The sequence below is a fragment of the Gracilinanus agilis genome, chromosome 2, assembly GCF_016433145.1.
Source record: "Gracilinanus agilis isolate LMUSP501 chromosome 2, AgileGrace, whole genome shotgun sequence".
In the NCBI taxonomy this organism is placed as follows: Eukaryota; Metazoa; Chordata; class Mammalia; order Didelphimorphia; family Didelphidae; genus Gracilinanus; species Gracilinanus agilis.
Genome location: NC_058131.1, coordinates 454,348,519 through 454,370,860, shown reverse-complemented (window position 1 = coordinate 454,370,860; position 22,342 = coordinate 454,348,519). Strand labels below are relative to the sequence as shown.

At 37.3% G+C, this 22,342-nt stretch overlaps 1 protein-coding gene across 1 annotated transcript in view; it reads left to right on the top strand.

The window, feature by feature from the left end:
• Positions 1-208: 208 nt before the first annotated feature.
• The window catches only part of SUSD6 (sushi domain containing 6), a 69,472-nt gene continuing 47,338 nt past the window's right edge, over positions 209-22,342 (top strand). Inside the window, exon 1 of the mRNA XM_044664801.1 lies at positions 209-365. Coding sequence (XP_044520736.1) covers positions 245-365 — 121 coding nt within the window. The 5' untranslated portion in view covers positions 209-244. The remainder of the gene's footprint in view (positions 366-22,342) is intronic.

The following is a 22,342-nucleotide window of genomic DNA, read 5'->3' as shown; positions in this document are numbered from 1 at the left end:
TGCTAGAGGCTTTTGGCAAGTGGCCATCCTCCCAGTCCATTATGGCTAGATGTTACCTTCCCTATAATGAAAGAGAAATGAATTTAATTGATAGGATTTCCTAAAACTCAACTTTTATAAACCAAAGGGCTTCTCTTTCATTCCTTACTGAAGTTTTTGATACATTTTTTTCATAGGTGGATCTGTACCTGGCTGGCTCGTGGTTTTTTCCCCTCTTTTTCTTTCAAACTTGGACGGATAAAAGATGTGCTATGGCAGGATAACACCAAAGAGCAGCTCAGCCTCACCATTTGCCTCCTTAAGACATGGATTATTTCTTCCATTCATGATTATTAGCACTTTCCTTGGAAATGGACTTGCTTCAGGTAAGTCAAGTACCTGTCTTGATTGTGTCATAATTTCAGAATACTAGATGGCTCCAGATGAGGAGAGGACTCATAACTACCCAAGAATAGCAAGTTATCAGAGAATGTCCCTTTTGCAGTGTCCTGGGAACATGATTTTTGGCAGGTCTTTTGATCATATAGCATTATAGATTTAGAATAGAAGGGACTTTAAAGGTTATTTAGGCCAACCCCCTAAAGTTTCTTTCATTTATTTTGTGGTTCTCAAAGTGTAGTCCAGATGCCTTCAAGACCCTCTCAGAGGATCCTTTAGGCCATATTATCTTCAATATAACATACTGACATTTTTATTTTCAAGACTATAAATATCACTAGATATAACCTATATCAACAAAAGCTTTTTAGGGGATCCTCAATAATTTTTAGAGTATTAGAAAGGAGTCTTGAGTCTTAAAAGTTTGGGAACTACTATTCTTGCTTTTTGGCCATGAGTATGTAAGGCAGAAAGGAACACAAAGCTAGGCTGTTTTGGGGCTTTACAGGAATTTTGGTAGGGTCCTTCTCCCTTCCTGCTGGATATGCTGCAACTCATGCCTTTTTCCTATTTTCCCTCAATTTCTACCATAGTGGATAGCCACAGAGCACTGAAGTAAGAGCTAGGAGACAAAGTTCTTATCTCAGACTCTGTGGCTTTGGGTGAATTTCTTGATTTCTTTGAGCTTCAGTTTCCTAACCTGTAAAGTTAGAAGTTTGTACTGAATAATTTCAGTATGGTTCATTCCGATTCTAATCTTATGTGGTTTCAAATAACCCTTGATGTTGACAAAATGGAAACTTAGGGCTTTTTTAATTTTAAAAGTCATGAAATGTTTAAAACCTTGTTTAGGGGGCAGCTGGTAACTCAGTGGATTGAGAGCCAGGCCTAGAGACGTGAGGTCCTAGGTTCAAATATGGCCTCAGACACTTGCCAGCTGTGTGACCCTGGGCAAGTCACTTGACCCCCATTGCCTAGCCCTTACCACTCTTCTGACTCCAAGATGGAAGGTAAGGGTTTATATTTTAAAAACAAAAACAAAAAAAACCTTGTTTAGTTTTGGGGGCTTTTATCATTATTTTTGTTGCCCTGATAAGTATCATTTTATACTATCTATATACATCCTATATAATCATATTTTGTGTGACTGAATCAATGAAAAAACATTTATTAAGCACTTATTGTGTGCCAAGCATTGTACTGAACACCAACGGATACTGAAAAGAATCAGTCCCTATTCTCAAGGTTCTCATTCTCTAATTGGGAGAGAAAACAAAAAGGCATCTTAACTGCAGGGCAAATGGAAAAGCCCAGAGCAGGAAGGGTGTAGCCTTGAGGTTCTGTGGTCCTTAGGTGATTAGTGAGGGGGTAGGGGTTTTAGAGAGTAGAGATAAGGCAGAAATAGTAGTATGAATGTGAAATATAGACTTGAGACAACAGTTTCTGAGGCACACACACAAACACACACACTCACACTCTTTTTTATGAGAGAAAATATTCTTTATATGAAAGGGAAGATGTGATTATTAGGGATGTAATTGGAATGGGTGGAGGAAGAAAAAGACCCGGTTCCAGTGAGTATTCTTCTAAATAAGAGGATCAGAGCCTACACAACCACATTAGTTTTACTTAATATTGTTCTGAAACATCTCGTCCTCCAGTTAAAGCAAGAAATGGTGCTATTATTCATGTTCACATCACACATCAGTTTCTAGTCCAGAGTTGTCAGATTGCTGACTTGTGACTTGCTGACTCTCAGCATCTCTTCCTTCAATGTCCAACATTCACCTCAGATCTCTCAGGAACACCTTTCCCTTCCATATATGTGGTTGGCCCAGACATAAGAAACAACTATCATATCTATCCCTGGAAAAGCCAATTTCACTATGTTCTGTGTTTCCTTGATATTATGAAATATTTTAGAGTGGGAGGAAAATTAACCTCATTGATTTCAAGAAAAGCAAATTGCCTAGTAAACAAGACTTAGAATCTTGATGAAGAGTGTGAACAATGTTCTGGAAACATACTTTAGTACAAAGATCTGTAATTTTGGATCTAAAACCATTGCTACCATTTAGAACCAGCCCTCTTATAAGTTAGTATTCATAAAATCCTAAAATTTTTGAGTTGTAAGATCTAGCAATCATGTAGTCAAACTTTCTTATTTTACAGATGAGAAAACTGAAATTCAGAGGGGTAACTTGACTAAAGTCACCTAGCTAAGTGAATGGTATAGTTAGAATTAAAACTCAGGCCCTTCTCACAGCTACCAGATTAATATTCCCAGAGCATAGATCTGACCATGTCATTCTTCTGCTCAAGACTCTTCAGTGCCTATCCCCCACCTTCTAATTGCCTTTAGGATAAAATATATGTTCCTGCTCTGCATTTTAAAGCCCTTTACTATCTGACTCTAGCCTCATACCTTTCTAGGCTCATTATGCACTTCCCTCTGTCACACACTGTGCTTCAGCCAAACCTCATTCCATCTCTCTCTTTGTGTCTTTGCACTGTCTGTCTTTCATGGGTGGAATGTACTTCCTTGTCACCTCTGCCCCACAGAATCTTTAAAGGCACAAGTGTCATTCATAAACATGTATTCTTTCCCCCCACCCAATAGAATGTAAGTTCCTTGAGGACTAGGACTTGGGTTCCTTATGTATTTGCCTCTGGCATATAGAAATCACTTCATAGGTGCTTATCAATTTATTCCCTTAGATCAAACAGCCTTTCTTTTTTTTTTTTAAACTTTTTTTCCAAAATAAGTTTTATTGCTCATTTTTGTGTTTTATTATTACCTTGTTTCCAGATATGCCACTACAGCCAGATGAGCTTTCCCATGTACTAAAGAAAAACAGTAGAGCAAAATCAACCAATAATGAGTAATCTCATTTGACAGTGTATGAAACATTCAGCACCCATAATCCCCACCAAAAGGAGAGAAATGTTTCCTTATTTCTTCTCCTGAGCCAAGATTGGTCTTTATTATTATTATTCAGTGTCTGGTTTAGTTTTAGTGGGTTTTTTGCTTCCTGTACTTTTAATCAGGAGTTCTCTGAATCAGTAAAATCACAAGCCTAGTAAAATAAAATTAAATCATTGCCATACTGCCATTTTTCTAACCTCAGTATGGGAGACTTGTCTGGGCATGTTCTATAAGTGCACTACCGGCACTGGGAAATACTCCAGCCCCTGCTCTGCAGTGCCAGGCTGTGACTCACTTCATCTTTGCCCTTGCTATCCCTCTGATCTTGGTTTTACCCCACCCCTTTCCCTTCTTTACTTTCCTCCCCAAGTCTGAGATCAACTATAAGAGACCCAAGGCTCCAGACCAAAGTAGAGGGGAAATGGGGAAGAGAGGTGTGGGTGTGAGATAAGAACTGAGAAGAAATTGGAAGTTGTTTTGCAGTTCTTCACACATTCTTCTCTCTCCTCCTCCTCTTCCTTCCATGTTCTCCCTCCCCCAATCCATACATACACAAATAGATTCTTATACAACATGGCAGAACAAGATATGTGTGAAGTAAGGGATTTCACTATTTCTCAGGACTAATGCTCTGCTGCCAGCCCTCCCCTGCCCCCACCTCAACACACATGCACCCCAGAAGAAAATGATTCCAGAATAGGAGGAAGAAATAATTCCTTGGCCTAAATCGAGGAAAAACACCTGTAATGACATGTCTTCCACAAGAAACATGGCCAAGAAACCTAAAGGCAGAGGTACAAACTTTTGAGAAAAAGCAATTTAGTTAGAAAAAACTTTCTTCTGCCTGTTTGCCTTCCCTTTTTCTCTCACAATTCCATTTCCTGTGATAGTACATTTTAAAGGATGGTGAGCTCTGTGAAATGCATAGCTTTTACTTTTAATAACCCTAGTTTAAAATGTAAACAATGTATATACTTGCTTACACATATTTCATGTGTGTGTAAAGCATATTTTACATAGTTTATCAGGCATTTAGTTATAATGGTTCCATGAGCGAATGTTCTTCAGCAGCATACATTTTAGCAATAATCACTGTACTCATAAGTTTGACACCTCAGGGTTGGAATGGGTAGGCTACATTAGAGGAAAATAGAATTACTGACTTTCAAGTTACAGAAATACCACCTTGTCTTTATGTAAGGCTGTCCCTCCTGGCAATCTACTGAGCAGACTCCTTACCAGACACAGATAGGAATATTTAGAAAATTTGGTCTTGGAAATAATGTAATGGGAGATGATGTTTGTTATACTTCTTGAGTTCTACCACATGACCTAAAATAAAGATGTCAAATCTAAGGGCTGCCACAGTCCACAAAACTCTGGATTGCAACCCAAACCAGATTAAAATGTAATTGGGAATACTGAACAAAATAAATAAAAATATAAAACAACACAGATAATGTTAATTTCTGGTTTTCTAAGTCAATATGTGACTGCAAGGATCCATTTCTATTTGAATTCAACACCAGTGACCTAGAATACTTGATAGTAAGATCACACAGGCTGCATAAAAAAAAATTTTTCTCCCTTTTTTGCAGAGCTGGAGGACTACAGCTCTACAAAGTATTAGGATATTGCACATACTTTCAGATCAAATGGTATTTTGGTTAATATTGATGAAAAGCTTTTTTATTTCTTTTTAAAAATTCTTTTTGTAGAGGACAACTTTCTGAGTAGGCAAAGAGATATTAAAAATGAAGTTTATATGAAAACAAAAGGTACCAGTAACATTGATTTTAAAAAAAAAATAAATATCATCCAACTGATTTTAAAAAAAAAATATCATCCAACTGCCTTCAGCAAGATTTACCATCTCTTCTATGATGAGAAATTGCAGCAATTTAGGCTTTTGGAGAAAATTTGCAAGAGTTTTGAACTCCATGCCTTCAGTCCTTTCTCCTTCCATCTGTCCAACTTTAAAAGGATACTTTCTGTGTGACCATAGGCAATTCCTTGCCTTTTAATGCTGTCTCTATAAAATGGATATAATAATCCTTAGATTCTTTTAAAGTGATATTGTGAATGACCAGCTAATAAAAATTGCTCAAAGATACCTTAACTAAAAAGTGCTATATAAAACTCAAACATCAGCAACATCAACAATAATTTTTTAAATGGTGTGTTATTATTCGTTTACTCTTGCTAGGGGGTAGACATACAGATGTCTTAACAGGACTAACTGCAAAAAATGAATATACAAAGTCATCTTTCAGTAGGGGAAATCATTTAGAGTTTCCATTTGCTTTTGAGTATTTGCTAGAGGATCTACTTACCTATCGACAAAAGCTGTTTTTTTTATAAATATGATGCTGATTGATGCTACATTTTCAACTGCAAATATTAGTAGTCTGTGTCCTACTATGCTATACCACAAAGTTAGAGGCTATTGCAGCTGTTTGGCTTATGGATATCCATGTGTTCATTGCCAGCTACCCCCACCCCCAATCCCTATCCTATCTTATCTTTTCCTGAGTAATTGTATTGGTGAAGATAACAAATTCTCATTTTTATTCTTGGAAGTTTGGGGGGGCACAGTGATTCAGTAGGAAGAACTTTGCCCTTGAGAACTAAGAAATCTGGTTTCTAATCCCAGCTCCATCATTAACTAATTGGGTACCTTTCCACAAATCAGTTCATCTCTCTTGACTTCACTTTCCTTGTCTGTGAAAATTAGGGGCAACTAGGTGCTGCAGTGGATAGGATACCAGTTCTGGAATCAGGATCAGACACTTTCTGGCTGTGTGGCCCTGAGCAAGCCACTTAACCCTGTTTATCTCAGTTCCTCATCTGTAAAATGAGCTGGAAAAGGAAATGGCAAACCACTTTGCCAAAAAAAACACCAAATGGGGTCAGTAATAGTTGGACATGACCAAAAAAAAAAATGACACAATAACAACAAAATTAGGGAATTAAAAGATCCCTTTCCAGTTCTTATCTGCTGCGAACCTGAGAATCTCTCAGTATATGTGTCCTAACTCTTTAAATAAAGCATGTTTAAAAAAATCTCATCACATGAGCAACTTAAATATAACATAACAGACATACATCTGATTCTACCCACTAGCACAGGTTAGGCTTTGTGAAAGTCGTGGAAGTTGGCTTGGTATTTGCTTGTAAGATGTTGTTGGCTAACATGTCCCCATTGATCCCATCATGTCCCACAAGATACAAAGATAATATTGAAGTTGTACTGTATTATATCAGGTTCTTCTCCCATTCCCTGTGTTTCCTTTAGAGATGACAGACCGTCCTGCCAGAAGATTGGGTGGAGGAAAACAATAGGATCTTTTTAAAGTTATTGTTCCAAGGGGGAAGAGAACAGGTTCTTTTATAGTTATCAAGTTTCCTTCTGTTATCCTTTTCCTATTATTTTTAGTCTCCCCTGCAATGACCTCTTGTGGTTGTTTGCTTCCCAGTTTTAGTTGAAGAGGTTTATCTGGGCAGTACTATTTTTGGAAAGACATCAATAGGGTCTGTAGCAAATTAGTAGATTTGTTTGCTAAAAGAGAGTATAGTTCCCACAACATCCGATGAACATCTTCCTGTCAGCTGCAAACACTGCTGTGATGTGAGTGATGTAATCTCTTTGTGGCATAATTACCTGTCTCCATAAAAACCTGGGGACTTGGACAGGAGTTTAGATGGGTTATTAATAACTGAACTTGTGGAACCTACACCTCAAGGGAAAAACATTGAGAAACTACTTTGTAGAAAACTACTGAATTCTCTCCTTCCTTATCTCAGTCTCCGGCCTTCCCCAGCTTCCTTCAAGTCCCAGCTGAAGTCCTGTCAGGAAACCTGTCTCACTACCTCTTCATCCTAGTGCTTTCTCTGTTGATTATCTTCAGTTTGCCCTGTATATATCCAGTTTCTACATAGTTGTTTGCATGTCTCCCCCATTAGACTGAGCTTCTTAAATGCAGGACTCTTTTTTGCTTTTCTTTGTAATCCTCGATGTTTAGCATAGTGTCTGGCACATAGTAGGTGCTTAATAAATGTTTATTAATTGACTGACACATAGAAAGGCTTCTGCCTTAAATTTTTCCAACAACAGCAAAACCTGTATCATATATTCTTCTCTATCAGAAATTTAGTAGTAATTCAATTAAAGCACTCTCAGCCTGCCCAGATTACATATTATACATTTTATCTCCTTGGCAATTAATCCAAATAATGAATACTAACTAAACTTGCTATGATTTAGCACTTAGAAGTTTTGTATGGTCAGCCTGAACCAGGCTCTTCCCCCTTGGAACTTTGTTCTTAATTCTTTTATCCTTATCTCTCACCCCCTTCTGCAAGTATCTAACACCAGAAAGCCAGGGTGCAAATAAATAGTCAGGAATTAGCACCTTCACAGTACTAGCAGCTTAACTGCCTCAGCCCTAGCCACTGCTATCCCACTTAGAGATTTCATTTTTCTATGACTGATCATAGCCAGTTGTGGGATAACATTGGGACACAGTTCCTGTTCAGGAGCACAGTCAATCCTCTCCTTGGAGTAGTTTTACTGGTCTCCCCAGTACTTCAGCAGATTCATGATCTCATCAATGTGAGTACTCCCTCTAATAGATGCAGCCTATCTGTGCCTGCTTGTCCTATACAGTTCATCTATGCCCTCTCATAAGTTGGCCACTCAAGTCCACTCTAAATGCTGGGAGTTTTCCTTGCATTCTCTTAATGTAACATGATGCTAGCACAAAGGCAGGCTGTCCATCAATTATACCTATTTTGGTCTCCTACATGGATCTCCTACATGGTCTCACTGGATCACAGATTTACTCTTTAATATTCCCTATCCACCACGCATAGAAACCAACACAGAGGAGTATCCCTGCTTCCTGGAACAACATTTAACTTGGTTCTCCTGGTCTATGTTAGGCCCAGATGAAATGGTCAATGACTACCCAAAGCCATGGATAGTTAAACAGTTACAGTGATGCAGTTTGGTACTAATCAGTGATGTTGTGGACTGTCAAAAAAAAAGACTGGCTTTTAGACCTATGTATAACATTTTTCCAGTACTTTTTGGATTCCATTAAAAAAGTATTGTTTAGGCAAGGAGTTAAATCAAATGTATAAAAAAATCAAGCCATTCCCCAATTGATAAATGGGCAAGAGACATGAATAGACAATTTTCAGGTAAAGAAATCAAAAGTATCAATAAATACATGAGAAAGTGTTCTAAATCTCTAATAATCAGAGAAATTCAAATCAAAACAACTCTGAGGTATCACCTCACACCTAGCAGATTGGCTAAAATGAAAGAAGGGGAGAGCAATGAATGCTGGAGGGGATGTGGCAAAATTGGGACATTAATGCATTGCTGGTGGAGCTGTGAACTGATCCAACCATTCTGACTGGCAATTTGGAACTATGCTCAAAGGGCTATAAAAGAATGCCAGCCCTTTGATCCAGCCATACCATTTTTTGTACCCCAAAGAGATCATAGATAAACAGACTTGCAAGAAAATATTTATAGCTGCACTTTTTGTGGTGGCAAAAAACTGGAAAAGGAGGGTATGTCCTTCAATTGGGGAATGGCTGAATAAATTGTGGTATATGCTGGTGATGGAATACTATTGTGCTAAAAGGAATAATAAACTGGAGGAATTCCATGTGAACTGGAAAGACCTCCAGGAATTGATGCAGAGTGAAAAGAGCAGAGCCAGAAGAACACTGTACACAGAGACTGATATACTACGGTAAAATCGAATGTAATGGACTTCTGTACCAGCAGCAATGCAATGACACAGGACAGCTCTGAGGGATTTATGGTAAAGAACGCTACCCACATTCAGAGGAAGAACTGCAGGAGAGGAAACATAAGAAAAACAACTGCTTGAACGCATGGGCTGAGGCGGACATGGTTGGGGATGTAGACTCGAAACTACCACACCAATGCAACTAACAACAATTTGGAAATAGGTCTTGATCAATGACACATGTTAAAACCAGTGGAAATGTGCATCGGCCACGGGTGGGGGGAGTGCGGGGGGGGGGGGGTGAAGGAGAAAGTAGGAGCTTGAATCATGTAACCATGTTAAAAATGAATATTAATAAATGGTTTAAAAAAAAGTATTGTTTAGAGTTCACTATGTATGTGCCTTGCATTACATTCCTTGGGAACAGCAATGAAGGTTTTTTAAAGTTCCCAAGTTCCTTAGTCAGATTAGAAGCATAGAATGTTGTGACAAGCCAGAACCATTTAGTTCAAACTTCTCATTTTACTGATGAGGACCAGAGAGGTAAATTTCATACAACAGAAAATGACAGAAATAGGAATAGAAGTCAGTTCTTCTGATAAATAGTTCAATGATCTTTCTTCCACAACAACAATTTTAAATAGTAATAATACTATAAGATTATAAATTTCAGGGAGGTAAAAATATGCCTTATTTTCCTTCATTGCTTAGGACATGGGTACTCAGTAAATGTTTGTTGGATCTGTTGAATGTTTAACATTTAAAATATACATTTACACATCCTTTTTCTTTTATTTATTTTGCCTTTATAACTAATTCTCAATTTTTTATTATCTTTTTAGAACTAGGTTTGCTTGACAACTATGTGTCAAAAATGGATCTTTGTTCTTAATCATTAACCTGCCTGATATAAATAACCAAGACTCCTCAAGCATATTTTAAAAATCTTTCTAAATTTTTAGTGAGTGGAGAGATGGTGGAGTCAAACAGCTTGCCATTAGTTTTGCATCTATTATTAGTATTATAAAAATACTGTATATGAAGAATTTCAATTCCAGAGAACTGTCAGGAAAGCCTGGTAATTTGAAGGGTGGTTGTAACAGAATACAGTCTAATCTTTTGCTTCCAGTTTTTGAAACCCCGCAACATTGTATATAATATCAAAGGTGGTCTGGGCACATGACATTCATTTCTTTACTAGAGAAAGGGATTAATTTTCTTTGAATCATGTAGAGTTTAGCTATCTGGGGGTGAGAGAAGGCAGAAGAGAATTTAGGCAGTTATAACTGAAAGTGATAACTGAAACCTCTGTCATCATCTAAAACTACCTGTAAGCATTTGTTGAGCACCTATGAAGTTCTTCAGAGCATTCTGGGGGATTCAAAATTTGGTCTCCACAGTCAGGTGGTAAGTAAAAATGCATCTTCTGGAAACTAGGTTGGTCATTGCTTTGATCAAAGTGCTTAAGTCTTTCAAAATTGTTGTTTTATAATATTATTGTACACGTTGTTCTCCAGGTTCTGCATACTTTAATCTTCACCCATCTGTGCTTTCCATACAAGTTTTCTCAAGGATTTTCTTATATCTTTCATAATTTCTTATGGAACAACAATATTATGTTACATTATACATCATAATTTGTTCAGCCATTCCCCAAATGGTCTCCTTAATTTCTTGTTCTTTGCTTTTCTTTTTTTCTCCCTTTTTCCCCCTTCAAGATCTGATCCCACACAAATTGAAGTTTGTTTTATTTAGTTATTTCCTCCACAGTATTGCCATCCTTCTGAGTCTGAAATGAACTCTAAACTTGGTGTTTTTTGTGAATGTGTCTGTTCAATTCTCCTTTGCCTACTAATTCGGTTAAGAATGAAATTCATCCATTCCACCCTTTTCCTCCATGTTTGTATCTCATGGCTCCTCAATTTATGTATTCTTTTAATTTCTCTTTTATTTTCCCTCTTTAAAATCCTCAGACTGGGGGCATCAGTGGTTTGAGATCCAAGCCTAGAGATGGGAGGTCCTAGATTCAAATCTGGCCTCAGACTCTTCCTATCTGGGTGACCCTGGGCAAGTCACTTAAACCCCATTGCCTAGCCCTTACCGTCCATCTGCCTTGGAATCAATATATAGTATTGATTCTAAGGTGGAAGGTAAGGGTTTAAAAAAAAATTCTCAGCCTGTCTTGTTTTTTAATTCCCTCAGTTTCCTTGGAATGCATTAAGGATCTGAAGTTACTTGATTTTTCTACTCTATTAGAATATTAACACTTCATCTTGGTCTAGCCCCTTCCAGTTGCCCAAATAAATTTACCTTTGTAAGTTTTTCAATTCTTGTTTTGCATTTCAGAGTTCCTTTTCAGTTCTAGTCTTTTTATCAAAATGTTTGAAAAGACTATTGTTATACTCATAATCTGGGAAGTGATGGATAACACCTTGAATGACAGGGAAGGCAGTTGGAAGACACATGGTATAAATACCCCTGACAGCCACTTGGAGGAGGTCTCTCTGGGCTCTGTAGGTCTCTGGACAGGAGTCTCTAAACTGGGAAATCTCTGAGTGGGTGGTGAAGGGAGGCAGGGAGATCTATGAAGAAGAGAGTAGGAATAGATCTGAATATTTCCTGAAAGACTGTGAGAGCTAGTGCATCCCCAAACACTGGTAGTGAGAGAGCTGAGAGAATAAGATCACCAACACAGCTGCATCAATAGCATTCCCTATTCTTTGGCTTGGCTGTGGCCAGGCTGGGCCAGAGGTAGTGGAGAGAGTAAATCTCCAGCTTCCACTAGGTCAATAGCCTCCAGTCCTGACTGTCAACTAGTTATAGATAATAGATTGATAGGGTCTCCAATCCCCAATCCTTGTCCTGTTAACCTTTCCCTGATTATAGATAGAGTTTAAGAAGTACCTTCCTGAGTGGTCCTTATGTCTCAACCCTTGGGGGAGGGAGTCCCCCAAGTCAGATACCAAATGTAATCCAAGGCAAATCAACAGCCCTATATTAATCTATCCAACCCCAGGTTGGACCTGAAAAGGTTACCCATCTATCTAACCTCTCAAAGATCCTCCCTGGGCAAGAGAGAAAGGGAAAATTATAACAACTGTCAAGGGTGATCGGAGTTGGTGTTCCTCCATTCATCTACAGCTGAGGAGAATATAGATAGATACATTTGCATCATTGTACATCTATATCTCAGTAGGAACCCTTTTGTTTATAACACTGTTCCATTAAAGATCTGTTTGTCCTCAATTCAGATTATTATACATGGTTCAGTAGGGTATGCTATTCTTGATTATAAGCCTGTCTTTTGCCTCTTGGAATATTATATTTCAAGATTTCTCATTTATGAAAGAGGCTTCCAAGTCTTATATGATCCTAACTGCAGTTCCTTAGTACTTGAACTTTTCCTTTCTAAATGCTCACAATAATTTTTCTTTGACTTGGAAGCTCTTCATTTGAATTTTGGCTTCCCTGGTTCTTTTTCTTCATGCTTTCTCACAAAAGGAAAGATGTTTGGTAGATTCTTCTGAGATCTAGGCACTTTTCATTTTTTATTTCTTGAAGTAATAGCATCCAGAGTTTTTCTCATTATTATTTTTAACCATGATTTTCAGGCTTCTTTAAATGGTCTCTCCTTGACTTACTTTTCAGTTCAGTTGGTTTCAATAGTCTTGACACAATGGAAAAGGCACTGGGTCTGTACTTGGTAGGACTCAAGTTCAAATTTTGCTTCAGACACTTCCTAGTTATATGGCAAGTCACTTAACCTCTGTTTGTCTCAGTTACTTCACCTGTAAAATAGGGTTAATTATAACACCTACCTTAACAGGGTTGTTGTGAGCATAAACAAATGAGATAATATTTGTAAAGTACTTAGCATAAGTGCCTAGCACATAGTAGGCACTATAGAAATGCTTCTACTATTATTATTATTATTTTTATACAGATAAGCCTCAACTTTCACAGGGGTAACATTTCTAGATAGCAATGTACAAATAAAAATTTTTAATGTTAACACAGGAAACCTATGGGAAATAGAGTATAGATTCCTATAACTACCCAAAAACTGTAATCTTTCACTCAAGATTACTGAAAATAGACTTTTTTACATACAGTTCTTTATAACAAAACAATAATTCTGATAATATTCATTTTACTAACAGTTACTATGAAATAACATATAAAATGCAGTACACAAAATAAAATTTATAAAATGCAAAACAGATTTTCACTTAAGTTTTCCAAAGTTACATGATCCAAATTGTCTCCCTCTTTCCCTTCTCTCCCCACTCCTGGAGCTGCTAAGCTAATTCAGTATGGATTATACATGTATTATCATGTAAAGCATATTTCCATGTTGTTCATTTTTGTAAGTGAATAGTCATATAAAACCAAAACCCCAAAACAAACAAGTAGAGAACTGTATACTTTCATTTGCATTCTGACTCTAACAGTTCTTTTTCTGGACGTGGATACCATTCTTTGTCATAAATCCATCAGAACTATCCTGGATCATTGTATTGCTGAGAGTAGCTAAGTTTATCAAAGTTGATCATTCCACAATATTGCTGTTACTATGTTCATTGTTCTCCTGGTTCTGTTTATATTTCACTCTGCATCAGTTCATGTAGTCTTTCTAGCTCTTTCTGAAATCATTTTGTTCATCATTCCTTATAGCACAGTAGTATTCCATCACTATCATATACCACAGTTTGTTTGGACATCCCTTCTATTTCTAACTCCTTGCCACCACAAAAAGAGCAACTATAAATATTTTTGTACAAGTAGGTCCTTTCTGCCACCACCGCCCCTTTTTTTGTTTTTGTCTCTTTGGGACACAGGTGCAGCTTTGTTTTTGTACAAGTCTTTTTCCTTATTGTCTCTTTGGGGTATAAACCCAGCAGTGGTATGGCTGGATCAAAGGGCAGACAATTTTAAACCCCTTTGAGCATGTTTCCAAATTGCCCTCCAGAATGGTTGTATCATTTCACAACTCCACTAGCGATGCATTATTAGGATCCCTATTTTGGCATATCCTCTGCAACATTTATCACTTTCCTTTACTGCCTAATTTGCCAATCTGGTAAGTGTGAGGTATACCTCAGAGCTGTTTTAATTTGCATTTCTCTATTCAAGAGGGATTTAGAACATTTTTATGTGATTATTGAGAGCTTTGATTTCTTCTTCTGAAAACTGCTTATTCATATCCTTTCACCATTTGTCAAATGGGGAATGGCTTATATTCTTATAAATTTGATTTAGTTCTCCATATATTTGAGAAATGAGACCTTTATCAGAGAATTTTGTTATAAATTTTTTCCCAGTTTCTTGATTGCTTTGGTTACATTGGTTCTGTTTGTGCAAAACCTTTTAATTTTAATGTAGTCAAAATCATTCATTTTACATCTTGTAACATTCTCTATCTCATTTGGTCATAAATTCTTCCCTTCTCCATAGATCTGACAAGTAATCTATTCTAGGTTCTCCTCATTTACTTATAATATCACCCTTTATGTCTAAATCATATACCCATTTTGACCTTTTGTTGGTATAGAATGTGAGATACTGATCTATACCTAATTAAAAAAAAACCTTACCTTCCATCTTAGAATCAATACCGTGCAAATTTATAAGGAGCTAAATCAATTGTACAAAAAAGCAAGCCATTGCTCAGTAGATAAATGGGCAAGGGACATGAATTAGCAGTTTTCAGATAAAGAAATCAAAACTATCAAAAAGCACATGAAAAAGTGTTCTAAACCTCTTATAATTAGAGAAATGCAAATCAAAACAACTCTGAGGTATTACCTCACCCAGCAGACTGGCTAACGTGACAACAAAGGAAAGTAATAAATTTTGGAGGGGATGTGGCAAACTTGAGACATTAATGCATTGCTGGTGAAGTTGTGAATTGATCCAACCATTCTAGATGGCAATTTGGTACTATGCCAAAAGGGGTTTTAAAAACTGTCTGCCCTTTGATCCAGCTATACCACTGCTGCATTTATACCCCAAAGAGACAATAAGGAAAAAGACTTGTACAAAAACATTTATAGCTGCACTCTTTGTGGTGGTGAAAAATTGGAAAATGAGGGGATGCCCTTTGATTGGGGAATGGCTGAACAAATTGTGGTATATGCTGGTGATGGAATACTATTGTGCTCAAAGGAATAATGAACTGGAAGAATTCCATGTGAACTGGAATGACCTCCAGGAATTAATGCAGAGTGAAAGGAGCAGAACCAGGAGAACATTATACACAGAGACAGATACACTGTGGCACAATCGAATGTAATGGACTTCTCTAGCAGAATTGCAATAATCCAGGATAATTCTGAGAAAGAACACTATCCATATCCAAAGAAAGAACTGTGGGAGTAGAAACACAGAAGAAAAACAACTGCTTGATCACATGGGAACTCTAGTGCAAATATTAATAATATGGAAATAGGTCTTGATCAATGACACATAAAACCCAGTGGAACTGCTCATTGGCTACAGGGAGTGGGAGGAATGGAGGGAAAGAACATAAATCATGTAACCATGGAAAAACATTCTAAATCAATTAATTAAATAAAATTTTTCAAGTAAAAAAAAAAAAGAATCAATACCATGTGTTGGTTCCAGGGCAAGGGCTAGGCAATGGAGGTTAAGTGACTTGTCCTGGGTCACCCAGCTAGGAAATGTCAGAGGCCAAATTTGAACTTAGGACCTCCTGTCTCTAAGTCTGACTCTCAACCTACTGAGCCACCCAGATGCCCCTCCTTTTTTTTAATATACCTAATTTTTACCATACTATTTTCCAATTTTCCCAGCAGTTTTTGTCGAATAGTGAATTTGTATCCCAAAAGCTGAGGTCCTCGGGTTTATCAAACACTAGATTGCTAAGATTATTTACATCTAATCTATTCCATTAATCCATAATTCTGTTTCTTAATGAGTACCATATTGTTTTGATGATTACTGCTTTATAGTACAGTTTAAGATCCAGTAATACTAGGCCACCATCCTTCACATTTTTTTTTCATTAATTTCCTTGATATTCTTGATCTTTTGTTCTTCCAGCTGAATCTTTAAAATTATTTTTTCCAGTTCTATAAAATAGTTTTTGAAGGTTTTACTGATATGGCATTGAATAAGTAAATTAATGAGTGTGTTCATATGATTCCTGTGTATGTCTTGGCAAATAGGTTCTCAAGTATTTTGTGTTGTCTAGAGCACTGATGGGCAAACTTTTTAAAGAGGGGGCCAAAGGAAAGGAAATGCTCATCTGTCAGTCTGTTTCTAACTCTCACAGTTTCATTGTATTGCATCCTATTCATTGTATTCATCAGATTAGGAATAATGTCCGATAGAACATACCAGGGGACCGCATCTGGCTTGTGGGCCATAGTTTGCCCATCATTGGTCTAGAGTGATTTTAAATGGGATTTCTCTAATTCTTGCTGCTGAACGTTGTTGGAAATATATAGAAATACTGATGATTTATGTGGGTTTATTAGATTTTGGGTTGATTCTATAGGATTCTCTAAATATGCCATCACATCCACAGAGTGAGTTTAGTTTCCTCATTGCCTACTTTAATCTTGAATTTCTTTTTTCTTCTCTTATTGCTAAAGCTAACATAATACAATATTAAATAATAGTGGTGATAATGGGTATCTTTACTTTACTCTTGTCTTACTGGGAAGGCTTCTAACTTAACCCCATTGCAGATAACACTTACTGATGGTTTTAGATAGGTACTACTTATTATTTTAAGGAAAGGCCCATTTATTCCTATGCTTCCTAGTGTTTCTAATAGGAATGGGTGTTGTATTTCGTCAAAGGCTTTTTCTGCATCTATTGAGATAATCATGTCATTTCTGTTTGTTTCGAGTCATGATTCTAAATGGAGTTGTGTCTCTTGGGGTGTTTATAATGCTATTAAGAAGAATTCTGTCTACTTTGTTTCCCATCCCTGACTCTTATGCAGTTTTAGAGCTATCTTCCTGCTATTTAAAAAATTCCATTCTAAGTTATTTCTAATTTTTTGGTGTTGAGGGGGAAGGGGCCAGAAGGTGTGAGTAAAGAAATGGTTGCCAAAGTCAGAAATTACCTACTTCACTGTTTTATTGAAGTTAGAACAGCAGTACAAAGTAGTCTCTCACAGAACCTTCCTCTGAAAAAGCAGTTTTTTCTGTATATGTTTCTACCTTGGTGAAAAGTTTGCAGAGTGGCATCAAGCAAGGTTGTGGGTGTTATTTTAGAGTCCAGCCTCTTTTCCAAACACTTACAAAATTGTTATTACACCCTTTTAATTATTTTATAAAACTTGTGTGGTTTTTCCTCCTGTGCACCACTCCCTCTCCCCAAAGTTAACCAGTTGTAGTTAACTGATTAACAACTCACCTACTCATTCATCTCCCAAGAGGTTAATAGACTCTTTCACACTAGTGAATTTGTATAGGATGAGGAATGGTCTCTCCCAGGAGGGATTCAGACTTTGAAATTTTCTGTCTTCAGCCTTCCATAGAGGCTTAGATGAATGGGAATGACATGGTGATGAAACTGGTCTGGAAGAATCCAGCCCCATTATCTACTTTCCTTTTCAGTACCTAGCTGTCCCTAACAAACCCAAGAATCAGGAGTTCAGGAGACCCATTCCCTCTCCTGGCACCAACCTTTCTTCTTCACACCTGGGATGTACCTCTCTTTTATACTGATCCTATATTAGTTTGCATTATAAAAATTTGTTAATATCACATACATCCCTACTAGACTATAAATGCTACCCACTTTTAGCTATCTCCCAATTGCTTAGCTTAGTCTCTATTTAATTATTTGTTGAAACTGAAGTTATTAAATCTCTTCTCTCATATCTTGTCATCTCTGGAACCTACCTAGTATCAATGATGCAGTGTTAGTATTTGTCAAGATTTCTACTTCTAAGTAGCCATAAATTAAAAATCTGTCAAAAGCCTTCCTTATCAAATGTAGTAACAACAGATGGAATGGGGAATTTGGAGTCATGATTTTTTTTTTTATGAACTCTCCAGAAACTATGTAAGTGGACCCCACAGCACTAGTCATGGAAGGAAAATAATATTCTATCATTTTTTAAAATTACTTTTTTACCTGCTATATTGCACAGTGGTTAAGAGTACTGGACCTGGAATCAAGAAGACCTGAGTTCAAATTCTACCTCAGACCCTTTTTAGCCATATGATCTTGAACAAGTCACTTAACCTCTGTCTGCCTCAGTTTTTCATCTGTAAAGTTGAGATAAGTAATTGCACCTATTTGTTGTAGATATCAGATGAGATAAAGCATTTTGAAAACCTTAAGGCATTTAATGAGTGGCTCAGTGGATTGAGAGCCAGGCCTAGAGACTGGAGGTCCTAGGTTCAAGTCCAGCCTCGGACACTTCCAGCTGTGTGACCTTGGGCAAGTCACTTGACCCCTACTGCCCACCCTTACCATTCCTGGGCCAAGGATGGCCTAGCCCGGATGAAAAAAGGAGGAGGGTTGGGCGTGGGGCTAGCAACCCCACCCTGTAAAAACTACATCTGCTAAAGAAACTGCAACCTAAAGTAGGGGCAGCTGGGTTAGCTCAGTGGATTGAGAGCCAGGCCTAGAGACGAAAGGTCCTAGGTTCAAGTCCGGGCTCAGACACTTCCCAGCTGGGTGACCCTGAGCGACTGTGGTTGTGGCCCTATGCTCCTAGAATGGAGTCCCAGGATGATTTAAAAAAAAAAAAAAAAAGGCATTTTATAAATGCTAATATTATCATTATGTTTTATTATTACAATTATAATATTGTATTCCTCAATACTATACATTCAGCATGCCTATCTGTTTGGCTTTTCAGGGAACTAAAAAGGGATTTTAAATGCTATATACTCTAGGACTTTCCTCTAAAATCCTTGTCTAATAATTCATCCAGCTTCTTGAAAATTGTGCCTCTTTCTCTGACTGGTACTAACAGCCAAGCTGCAAAGGCTTTGAGTGTGGGCTATTGATGCATTTGCATGTCAGTCATCCAGCAACCAGCATAGATAGCTAAGCAATCTAAATTCAGAGCTCACTGAAAAGTGGGTCTCAGGATGATAATTTCCCCACTCCTACCTACTTTGGTGGCTTTTAAAAAGAGCTGCATGACTTTGGGCAAGTCACAACCCTATCACCTAGTTAGTCCTCGCCAGTCTTTTGTCTTAGAATTGATACTAAGACAGAAGGTAAGAGTTATAAGAAAAAAAAAAAGACTACAAATTGTGCAACAGTGTCATAGGAAGAAAGAGAAGACCTACATTGAAAGGAATCACTGATTCTTAAGGTATATCTGAGAACACAAGGGTACATTTCTTCCAATCCTCTATCTTCTCACTCAAGGTCAGAACCTTGAATTCCCACTTCACATGGATTTTCTCAGCTCTTCTAGGGGCAGCTTCCCTGGCTCCATCCAACTCCTCTCTATTCAGGGGAATACCAGCTGCTATGAGTCTTATAATTTCAGGTACATCAGACCCTTTGGTAGGGGGAGGGGAAGAGTAAAGGAAAAGAGACAAAAAACCCTATTTAAGCCAGTTATGTAAGGGCACACAGCCTGAGCTGCTGTCAGCTGGACTCTGCCACTTGTCCTTTTGGCTGTGTTAGTAATGACATTAGCATTTAAAAAAGGGGATTACCCAGAAACCCTCCCATTCCCCCTTTCCTCCCCTCTTCCCACTAGAGTAGTGTCTAGGCTATACAGAATGGCTTCACTGTTCTGGGGGAGTTGCTGTTCATCAGACCAAATTTGACACCCCGTTTTGAGCCTCTGGTTCATGGCCTGAAGCTGCCTGTGTTTTTGTTGGCAGGCTTAAGAACTTCTGGTTTGGATAGAACCAGCACCCACTAGGCAAGCAGAAAGACATTGCAATGTCTTACTTGCCTCCCATCTAAGTAGTTATCATAGCTTTTATGAGTATTTCTCAGACTGTTCATTCACACTTAGCTCCTATCATTTGGTCTGGGTGGCTCCCTAGAAGTACAGCTCCAAGGCCTGCATTAATAAATGCAGGTTCCAACTGAGCAGGATTCAAATGTATTTTTTTTTTATTTTGTCTTGTTTTTTAAATTTTAACTTTTTTAAGTTTTTAACTCTTAAATGCTTTGTTGATCTCTTTTTTTAAAAGTATGTATCAGAGGGGGCAGCTGGGTAGCTCAGTGGAGTGAGAGTCAGGCCTAGAGACAGGAGGTCCTAGGTTCAAATCTGGCCTCAGCCACTTCCCAGCTGTGTGACCCTGGGCAAGTCACTTGACCCCCATTGCCCACCCTTACCAATCTTCCACCTATGAGACAATACACCGAAGTACAAGGGTTTAAAAAAAAAAAAGTATGTATCAGTTACCTACCAATACAATCACCTCTTTTCCAAGTAGAAGATGATCCTTCTTTTTTTTAAATTTATTTTTTAACCAATTCCACATAATAACAGATTTCCACATAAGTTTTCCAAAGTTATGTGATCCAAACTGTCTCCCTCTTTCCCTACCCCCTCCTGGAGCTGGCAAGCAATTCATTCTGGATACATGTATCATTATGCAAAACATATTTCTCTATTGTTCATTTTTTTAAGTGAATAATCATGTAAAACCAAAAACCCAAGTAAACAAGTGAAAAATTGTATTCTTTCATCTGCATTCTGACTCCAATAGTTCTTTCTCTGAAGGTGGATAGCATTCTTTTGTCATAAGTCCCTCAGAATTGTTTTGGATCATTGTATTACTGAGAGTAGCTAAATCTATCACAACTGATCATTCCACAATATTGCTTTTACTGTGTATAATGTTTTCCTGGTTCTACTTATTTCATTCTGCATTAGTTCATCATGTAGGTTTTTCTAGCTCTTTCTGAAATCGTCCTGTTCATCTTTACAGCACAGTAGTATTCCATCACCATCATATACCACAATTTGTTTGGCCATTCCCAATTGTTGGACATTCCTTCAATTTCCAATTCTTTGCCACCACAAAAAGAGCAGGAGAAGCTGATCCTTCTAATGTATATTCAAGCAAAACGAATCAATATATTGCCTAAATCTAAGAATTTATGTTTGATTCTATAACTCTGGTCTAAATTTTTTTGATGTCATGGACTTTTTGAGCACTTGGGTAAAACCAATTGATTCCTTTTCAAAATAATGTTTTTAAATGCATGTGTTTTATTTAATGTGTTGTAATAAAGTATATAAGGTTATACAGGAAACCAATTTTATTGAAATATAATTAGCAAAACATTTTTAAAAAAACAAGTCTTCACTCCCCTGGTTAAGAACCTCTGCTTTTGCTTGATTTCTGTAAGAACTGGAAAGACCTACATGTACTGATACAGAGTAAAATGAGCAAAACCAGGAGAACATTATACACAGTAATTGAAACATTGTGGGATGATCAAATGTAATAGACTTTGCTACTAATAGCGATGACAACCCAGGACAATCCCAAGGGACTTATGAGAAAGAGTGCTATCCATATCTAGAGAAAGAACTGTTGGAGTATAAACACAGTAGAAAAACATGATTTATCACTTGTATATATGGGTATATGATTTCAGATTTAAGTTTTAAAAGATTACTACAAAAATAAATGACATGGAAATAGGTTCTGAGTCATATACATATATAACCCAGTGGAACTGTTTGTCAGTTCTGGGAGAGGGGAGAGAGAGAACATGAATCATGGAACCATGGAAAAATACTTTTAATATAAATAAATAAGATTTTCTAAAAAGAATTCCTGCTTTCTACCAAAAAAAAAAATAAGGTGAAAGATATACTTCCTTTCATTGCCAAATCTAATGGCCTTCTTAACTTTTGCACAACCTCTAATACTATCAATCACCCTCTTCTCCTTGATATTCTTTTTTTTTTCCTAGATTTTCATGACTCTCTGGCTCTCGTCCCATGAGTCTGACCACTCCTAAGTTTCCTTTTGCTGAATCATAAATGTCCTCTTAGCTCTGCCCTGGACCCTCTTCTTTTCTCATGTACACTCATACACTCACTCTCTCTCTCTCTCTCTCTCTCTCTCCCTCCTTTCCTCCCTCCCTCCCTCCCTCAATTCTAGGCAGTTTTATTATTACTTAAAATATAAGGCCTAAGTTTTTTGTTTGGTCCTACTTTTCAATGAGTCAAATGACTTAAATTATCCTTTTCATACATATTATAATTATATTTTTTTAAATCCACAAAATCAAGAGAAAAAAGTATCAAAGTAAAACAAATCCAAAGGGAATTCACAAGCAGAGGATGTTT